A 9,356-nucleotide genomic window follows, 5' to 3' on the forward strand; every position below is an offset into this window, starting at 1 on the left:
TTACTAAAGCAACTTCCTTTTAAAGGAAGAAGTGCCTTAATTGTTCAATTATTTTATGGAAGTTTATGTGTATAAAAAATTTTAAGTGATTTTATTTCACAATGATATAGTGAAAATAAAGTAATTAATTATTAAGAACAATTTGAAAATTATTTTAGCGAATAATATATCTAGTTACTCATTCGTTGTAATCTGATTAATGCTTTATTACGTTACGTAAAGGCAAAACCACCTAGGGATATCTTCTATGTATATGTATGGTTCCTTGTTTTGCCAAGTTATCGACGGACATTGTCCTTAAAATCTTTACATTATTTTAGGACTTGGGAATCTTGACAAAATTAAGTGTTTTCAGACCCACATCTTAGGCATACTCTCTCTCTCTCTCTCTCTCTCTCTATATATATATATATATGGTCCTTGATATATGAATTGTTATTCCTTTTTTTTTTTTGAAAATTGGCAATTAATGAATGCAAATGGTAAACTAGTCATTCTGATGTTGTATATATGGTCCTTGATATATGAATTGTTATTCCTTTTTTAAAAAAATTGGCACCTAATGAATGCAAATGCTGAATTAGCCATTCTCATGTTGACCAATTCTGTGGTGCAACACACCATGTATGTATATAATTGATATATTTATTTAGAAGATCAATTATATATGAGTTGTTTCGCAGCAAAAGCCAATTCAATGAAACCAACTCTGATGTTTATTTTCCAAACCACACAAATTGAAGATCTTCCTATGTTCATGCAAGATATATGATCACTACACTACACAGAACTTACCTGACAAATTAGAATATGCCTACATTTATGTGTTTCACACTCCCATTATGTCGATTCTTTATTAGCACAAGCTATATTGCAATTTAATTCACTTATTATTTGCAGCGAAAATTTGTTCTTTTCACAGTCACAATATAGCGTAATATTTCGCCCTGATATTAATCTTTTATTCCACATTTCGTTTGCACTAGTCAAATTTCATCGATAATTAAAATAGGTTACAAACCATCGTCCAATATATTTCTGCTGACTTAACTAAAAGTTAAAGAAATCACAATTTTTTTTTAAATCTCCATGTCAATTTTCTAATAAATTCATATCTTTTTTTTTTTTGCCAGAATAATAAGTTAATCTCAATATCTCATAAAATGTAAAAAATCACCTCGAGAAGTAGATAAATCTTAAAGAACTAGGTAACGTATGCTTGTAATGGAATAAATATACTGGCAGTCATCCATATCTTAATTTTCTCCAAGTTCTAAGCATGGAAAGTTAACTAATTTTGCGAGAACATATCGCTGCAAATTCCCCTAAGAACTTGACTGAAATCTGCTGATTCACATTACTCATTGGGTAGGTCATATTAAATTTCATATCTAAGGTAATCCTAAATAATAGAAAAATACATAGACTTTTATATATTTTATTTAAATTATCCTATTTTATAAAATAGTATCAAAAAAATAAAAAAAAAGTTCGAGGCACGTGGATACATAAATTTTTATCCAATGTAGTCTTGCGAAATCAAGTCAAATCTCCCAATAATTGTACTTATCATTTAGGCCAACTGGTAGTCACAATGGTAATCCCACTCGAATTATATCAAGGCATAGTTAGAAGGAGATTATCAAGTCATAAATAAATAAATAAGATAAAATTAGTGGATTTTATTGTCCTTCCACGTAATCTAGATTCTGTAGTAAATGATAAAATCCCAGTTTTAACTTTACAGGGAAAAAAAAATTCTTTTTAAATTTTTTAAAATTTACATTTACTTTTTTTTCCCCTTATCCGAAATGCGGCGACGGAGCTCTAGTCAAGACAGGCTTGGGAAGACCGTAATGAAAAACACACAACCCTACCAAACAAAATAAAAATGACCAATATATATAGATAATAAAAAAAAAATATTGCATTTTCCGCATACCATATTAGAATAACCAATTTTATTAATTTATTTGTGTGTGTGTTTTTTTTTTGGGTAGGGGTGGATTTGGGGAACTGAATTTCTCTGGCCTTCTTACCCTCGGCACCTGGTATCTTGTTGGAAACCATTACCAAACACAAAGAACAGGTGGACTGGAAATCCCTTTGATTTTCCGAAATCTTCCCCCACCGGTTTGTCCGAAAAAATAAGCAAATTTTAATTTCCCTCGTCATAAAGATTTGATTTTTCTCTTTCTGCGTGAATTTTCCGGGAAATTCTTGAATTGCCCATGATATATCAAAATCCAAGACACCAAGAGCAACGTTTGGTTTCTTTTGTCAGGTCTTGGTGGGGTTTTTGATCGTCTTCCCGTCTCCTCCCATTCATTCCCCGTATCTCCCCCTGTTCCTTGCATCCTCACAAAATCTTGATCTTCATCATCTGATAAGAATCTAAAGATAGAAAAGCTTAATCGAATCGAAACCGACTGAATCTTGTCGATGCAAAGCAACCCCTTAATGGAAAATCCCATTTTTGCTTCTGGGTATTGATCGGGATTCCTTCCGGGTGCCGATTTACTGAGTGTTTGGGTTGGTAGATTCCGGTCCTTGGCCTGATTTTGTAGCCATGGCCGGTAAATCTAAGCCGCTGGACCACTGGAGGAGCTACTTCCGGGCGGCGAACTGCGACATCTTCGACATAATAGACCGGGCGATCGCCGTCGCGGCGGCTGACTGCCCGCAGGAGTTCCGGCTGAGGAGGGATCGAATCGCCGAGCGGCTTTTCGCTTGTAGATTGGCCCGGTGCTCGGGCTGCGACCGGGTCGAGCTGGCCATCCCTGTCGGGGAGGACGAGGAGGAGGAAGGCCGGGATGGCTGCGGGGCGAAGCCGAGCGGGTCCGTGTCCGCCGGGAAGAGCGGAAGCAAGGAGAGCAAAGTAACCAGCAGCAGGAGGGATGATGATCGGGAGCAGCAGGGAGAGCTGTTCGTTAGCAATTTCAGCTACGGCGAGGCCGAGGCATTGACCGATGAGATCGAGGAGGAGTCCAAGGTTGTCGAGGAAGTGCTGAGGATTAAGGAGCTTCTCGTCAACAGCCAAGAACAAGTCTGTTCTTGTTCCTGTTCCTGTTTGTTCAATAATAAATTGTGCTGATTGGTGCTTTCCATTTTGGGTCTTATGTCTGTTGTGTCACGTTTGATTCCTTCTGCTTGATTTCGTAACAGTCGGAATCACTGCTCTATGAATCACTGAGGAGGCTCCAGTTGATGGCTCTGACTGTCGGAACACTGAAAGTATGTTCAGTTTGCAGACTTCTTTTCTTACCCGTTATTTGATCTTCCCTGCGCTTTGCCGTCCTTTATCTGCAGTTTGATTCTGACTGACAACGGTCGGGTCTTGTATGTGGCAGGAAACTGGGATCGGAAAAGCTGTTAACCGTCTCCGGAAACACGGGTCCAAGGATATCAGTAGCCTCGTGCAAACTCTTATCTCGTAATGTTCTATTTTGTTGAACTTTTGCGCATTGTTCATGCATTTTCCAGTTTGCTCATGGCTTAGAGTATGAGCTATAGCTCATGCTATCTTGTTCTAAAACTTTTTTGAGCAACTTGTGCAATTTGCATAGAATCATTATCTCATTATATCATTCTTAGTTCGGGAACATCGACTCTTCTTCTCACTATAAGCACGTAATCAATGTCTTTATTGTATAGCTTGCGCACAATTCCATTGGTCTTTGAAGTCGTATCATCTGATCATCATCCTTGTACGTTGTCTTTCTTAAATTATGTGTGGATGCTAATACCATTTGTTCACTGCAGAGGATGGAAGGCTATGGTGGATGACTATTATAACACTGCCCCAACTGTTGCTGGTACTAATTGCCTGCTCAGTTCTTGATTCATTGAGTCCTTTCTTTCGTTTCCTTCTGAATCTTTAGTACTCAAACCTGATCATCTACTTCCCCACAGAGCCTGAGAGCACTCCCGACTCTGTGAAAAACCCATCAACTATCGATGATGATGAAGAAGAAGAAGAAGAAGAAGGATTGCCCTCTCCTCCTATGGATGAAGGGGCCTTCTTTGCTACTCAAACCGGTCCGATTGAGCTCTCTCAGGTATACATTGCTTCACGATTAGAAAATTTTTCCTTGCTTCTTTATTTAGTACGTGTACAGTGACTGATTTCTCTGCTTTGTTGGGTTTCCTCGGCTTTGCTCCTACGTGAAGTTCTTCGATGGAATGGACGATGATGGAAGTGAGTTCAAATCCACAAACACCATCTATTCCTTCCCTGTTTTATGCGATAGATTTGGTGCTTGGGTTCTGTATTTGGATTCCCCCACTTAATTGTGGACTAATGTGGTAAGCGGACATTGGTTTTCCAGATCCACGAACCAGTGGGGAATTCATCAAGAACCGAGAAAATGGACGGAGACAATCCATGTCCATGGAAAAGCAGAAGCCCCGACAAACCATTTCACCTGTGAATAAGGAGAGGGGCCCACAAATCAAGAAGCGGGAAAATGTCATGATGCCCAACAGGCCTGCCAATGACAACCCGAGGCCGATGAGACGAAGCGAACCTAGTCCAGAGCAAAAGTTCAAGAAGGAAACAAAGCCTCAGCAGAAAAGATCGGATGCTGCTGTTGTCCAAAAGAGGCAACTTGGGAATCCGCAAGGCGTGAGTTGACGATGCATCGTAATGGTTTCAGTTTACGAGATGTTTAGCCAAGCAAATTAAATGACAATTTTTTTTTTCCGATGCTCTAACAGGAAATGATGCCTTCGGATGAAGTTTCAAAGCAGATGAAGCTCGAAGCTACCAAGAGAAGGCTCCAAGAAAGTTACCAACAAGTGGAGAAAGGTTCGTGATTCATTTTTATCGCTCTCATAGCATTACATTCATCACTTCCTTTCCTAAATTTAATAATCGGGTTCATTTCAACAGCCAAGAAGCAGCGGACGATACAAGTAATGGATTTGCACGACCTCCCAAAACAGAAAGCTGCGCCCAAGAATTTCTATCCAAGACCCGGGATGCAGAACAGGAACTGGGCGAACGGGAGGAGGTAGTTCCCGGGTGTTCCTTAAATCTTTTCCGTGAAAGAGCATTTTCCCGCCCTCAAAGCCCAGCTAGAAGAGGAAATACCAGAGACCAACTTACGAACTCAGAACTCCTTTTTTTCTCTTGTGAGACGCATTGAGGTGTATAGAGATTTTAATCTCTCTGCCTTCTCGACCAAAAGACCAGATCGGGAGGTAATCATCGGCCCTACTAGGCACCGTTTGATGAGCTGGCAGAGGCGAATATCGGTAGATATATGATCACCTAATTTACACCATTCGCAGAGACATTCTTTTCCCCTTCTGAGGAAGGATTTTAGAGTTGAGTTTGCCCACTTACTGGCTTACTGTGATTACCCCATAAGAATGTGCACAGAAGCAATAAGTGCATTTTCCCTACATTTTAACTTCTTCATGAGGGGCATACTAATTACTCTGTATAAACAATCTCCTTCATGTGATGGCAGTCATGTAAATTCATGAACATTTTACCCCATTGCTAAAATTTAATTGGAGGAAATATGGATGTGATCTTGCCCTTTTATTTTAGGTTCTTTTTTTCTTTATTATTATTATTATTATTATTATTATTATTATTTCCTTTTGAGGTTTCTTGCTCTGGATGAGATAAATTGATGGGCCTAATTTAATTATTAATATTTTTAAAGCGAGAAAAGGGGAAAATCGGTCTTTCTTGTCGGCTGAATATTAATTTTTTATTTGCATAAAATATATTTATTCCCATTTCTTACTATTTAGGGTCATATTTTGGTTTATAAAAACAAATAGTAATTGAACAAAAATTATCCACTTTTGACTCTTCCCCCGATTTCCAAGGGAAAGATTACCAATGAATATGCATATATAAATACTTATAAATATATATTAAAGTTGAAAATGGAGGGAAGCAACATCTAAATGTTGGAGAATGGAGACAGAAATTTATATAAATATATTAAATGTTGGCATTATGTGGCAAGCAAGCAACCTCTCTTTGGGTTCATTGTATTCAAAGAGTGGTGACCTTTAAGGGTCCAATTTCTATATGTAGAAAATTTTGTTAGTGCTTAGGTTTCAATGGACTATACGTGTGTTCCCACATGGGCTTCCTTCCCTCCCCGTATATGGACTTACCAAAAAGAAAACCTTTTACCGAAGAAAAGAGAAAAAAAAGGGTGTTCGCGGTGAAAGTCACCTTAGTCCCCAAGTTTTCATGTACGTGACGATAATTTTTGTTTGCAACTGGACTCATATGCAATCTATGGTTTAACGGGCGCGGTTGGTTCGCCGTAAGAGATACATTAAGTGTACAGGCAAAGTCAGGACGGTTGCCTTCTCTCGACTCAAAACCCAAAAGTCATGGTTCAGTCGCCTTGACGCTTGCATTGAGCGATGTAAACCGATAAGCATGACTTGTAGAATGAATAAGGCATCCACATCGAGGATAAAGGCAAAGACCATAATTACTTGAGCCGATTGTAAGGAAAATTGAATAACATTCCTTAGTCAAGGCTTGTCCCGCAATTCGATGGTTATCGATCAGTATCAGAATGATTATTCGAAACGAGAGAGTTTTTTCATTTATAAAATACAATTGATTAGACCATGACTAATTCAATTTGATTGAGCAGATTATAAAGGAGTCTTTATTGAGGCCCTCCAACTAAACCCAACCTCCGCAAAAAGGAAAAAGTCATCCTCTCTACGCAGCCCTACTCTTCTTGTTGTTTTTTGTTTTTTTTGGGTGAAGTTTGGAAATACATAGGCAATTAATTTAATTGGGGCAAGCAAAATGCAACTAATTGAAGCTGACATAAGCAATGGCGTCTTTGGGACGCAACGCTTTGACCTTTGACATTCTCACATTGCCCATTTGTCTTCCATATCTCAACTTGTGGGGGCTCAAACCATCGTGTTAATTTGGGAGATTTTAGGTTCCATGTCTTTGAAAAAAGTACGTATAATTGAAACTCTACTCCCATTTATCTTTGAGCTAATGATGCAGGTTCGATTCCCACTACCCACTATATTAGAATCTATTTAATAGAAATATTCTATTATATATTATAAATCATTAAATTGAGTACGTAATTCCTACCCATCTAATTTATAAAAATAGAAACTCAAAAATACGTAAAGAATCGGAATGAAAAAGTGTTCATAGTCTAATGGATATGACAAAGGTCTTTTAAACCTGTAGTATATGTTCAAATCCTATCGGATGCAATTTTTTACATCTATTTTTTGAGATAGAAATCTTAATGATGAAATTGATATTTTGAATGATTTAAATAAAAAAGAGACATTTAAAATTATAATATGACACTTAGCTTTTAACTTAACAAATTAGGTTCTATTTTTATTTCTATTAATTTAATATTAAAAATTAAATTTAATTAAAGAACATTATAAGATTATCCAATCGTTTTGAGGGACCGGCTTTAGCCTCTTTTTAACCATAAATTCACTCTTTTCTTATAGAATTTACAATGTTTTGAATTTGATCTAATGATTACATGAACTTGAAATTGTATCAATTCCTTGACGAAGAATTTCTCCAATTTAACAGTTGATTGATCTTTCTGAATTGTTAGATCAATGTGAGAGTAAATATAAAAGTTTACCTGACGGACCACTGAGTTCAGGAGACTGGATAAGGAATGGCAAAATCATCTGTGCGTCATCTCCGAGTCTCTCCAGTGATGCATTTGGAAAGGAGCAGAAAAAAGGATATGCATTATGATTATTCTCCCTCTTCTCCCACTTTCACTCCATAGCTTTCATGCCCTTTTTATTTCTTAGCCGAAATTCCGATTTTTAATCTTTAGTGTTTAATGTCTTTATGCCCCATCTTATTTAACAGGCGGTTTTACATTTTTTTTGTCTTAATTTCTCAAGTATATTATTTTATTTGATTTTCTGAAATATTTGGTTCCAGGTAATATATATTATAATATGCCAACTATTCCCCAATTTCTGAATTTAATCAAATCCGGTAAATAATTTCATAGTTGCAAAATGTTTGGGCCGCAACTCAGGTTCCAAAGTTAAATATATCATTGGGAGTCAATCACTCATCAAACAATATTTAACCAATAAAACCAACATGTATTGATTCAAGTGATACGGTACCTCTTTGTTTAAAGTAAAGTCCCGATTTCAAGTCTTATATATAGAAAAATTCATAATTGAAAGAGTTTTACAACGCGTTTGGTTTGACAATAGCATTTTAAAATGAGATTTGATTTTGAAAAGGACAAAATGGATTTAAAATGATATTTTGATTTTGAAAATGACAAAATGGAGTGATAGTGTTGTGAATTTATTATAATGAAGTTGTATTATAATGAAGTGGTATAAATGTTTATGTATGGAGCTCACATGTTTGACTTTTAATGAGTTATTTTGTTTGGTTGTAGGTAGAATTAAGTTAAGTTATGATTTTAAAATTACACTTACAAATCAAACGAGCCATTATTTTTTAGTGGATCATTCTAGCTTATTTAGGTCCCATTGATCTTCTGAATATCAAATAGTACATACTAAAAAAAAATTCACGAATAAACTAATGCTTTGTTTAGATACAAAGAAAACGGAGTATGGAAATTTTCACGTGACTTTCTCTTCCCACCTCTCCCTTTCTCTCCGTCTTCCTCGATCCAAACGGAAGGTAAACATTTGCAATCGACCATTAACTGCTTTTTAATTATATTTTTTCAAGAAAAAGCTAAGGGCATGTTTACATTTAATTAGAGAATTGACTCTTCATTTCCATCTCTATTTTTTCTACTCATTTTCTTAATTTATTTCTCCATAGGAAAGTATAAAAACATGTTTACTACTATTAAGTTACAAAATTCTTTGTTTTGAGATAATCATCATTCATGGAAATTTTGAATTTAATTTACAAATAGAAAAGTAAACAAAAAAAATCATAAATTGGAAGTTAGAAATGGAAATAATTAGCTAATGAAAAAGTGAAGAACCAAAAAAGAAAAAAGCTTTCCTAATTCATGTGCAATTTTGAATAGTTAAAAAGAAAATTTCCCTAGAATTTAATTTATTTTTATATAAGTAAAAAAAAATTTAACTGTTCTCAACTTTTTAAAAAAATTTCTAGAAAAAAGTGAAAAATTATGTAGAAGTATGCAGGCCTTGAAGATTTTTCTCTCTGGGGTAGCTTGTAGGCAATAACCGAGCATTGATTTACAAAACAATCACACACTTTTCATCATCCATTCATGTCAAATTATCGTAAAACTGCAGAAAGAAAAGCTTCCTATATCGGTTTATATTATCCGTCTATCATGGTACAAAACAATAAAATGGCGGACGCTGCCTCGGCCAAA

The 9,356-nt window shown here is 36.1% G+C and overlaps 1 protein-coding gene across 1 annotated transcript; it reads left to right on the plus strand.

Moving 5' to 3' along the window:
- Positions 1-1,978: 1,978 nt before the first annotated feature.
- LOC116205291 (probable mediator of RNA polymerase II transcription subunit 26b) lies at positions 1,979-5,551 on the plus strand. Its single transcript, XM_031537848.1, has 9 exons — positions 1,979-3,046; positions 3,166-3,234; positions 3,351-3,433; positions 3,763-3,815; positions 3,913-4,058; positions 4,171-4,198; positions 4,329-4,624; positions 4,717-4,807; positions 4,892-5,551. The coding sequence occupies exons 1-9, from the start codon at positions 2,570-2,572 to the stop codon at positions 5,014-5,016; spliced, it is 1,368 nt and encodes a 455-aa protein (XP_031393708.1). The 5' UTR covers positions 1,979-2,569; the 3' UTR covers positions 5,017-5,551.
- Positions 5,552-9,356: the final 3,805 nt, after the last annotated feature.

This window comes from Punica granatum, chromosome 4 (assembly GCF_007655135.1).
Source record: "Punica granatum isolate Tunisia-2019 chromosome 4, ASM765513v2, whole genome shotgun sequence".
NCBI classification, from domain to species: domain Eukaryota; kingdom Viridiplantae; phylum Streptophyta; class Magnoliopsida; order Myrtales; family Lythraceae; genus Punica; species Punica granatum.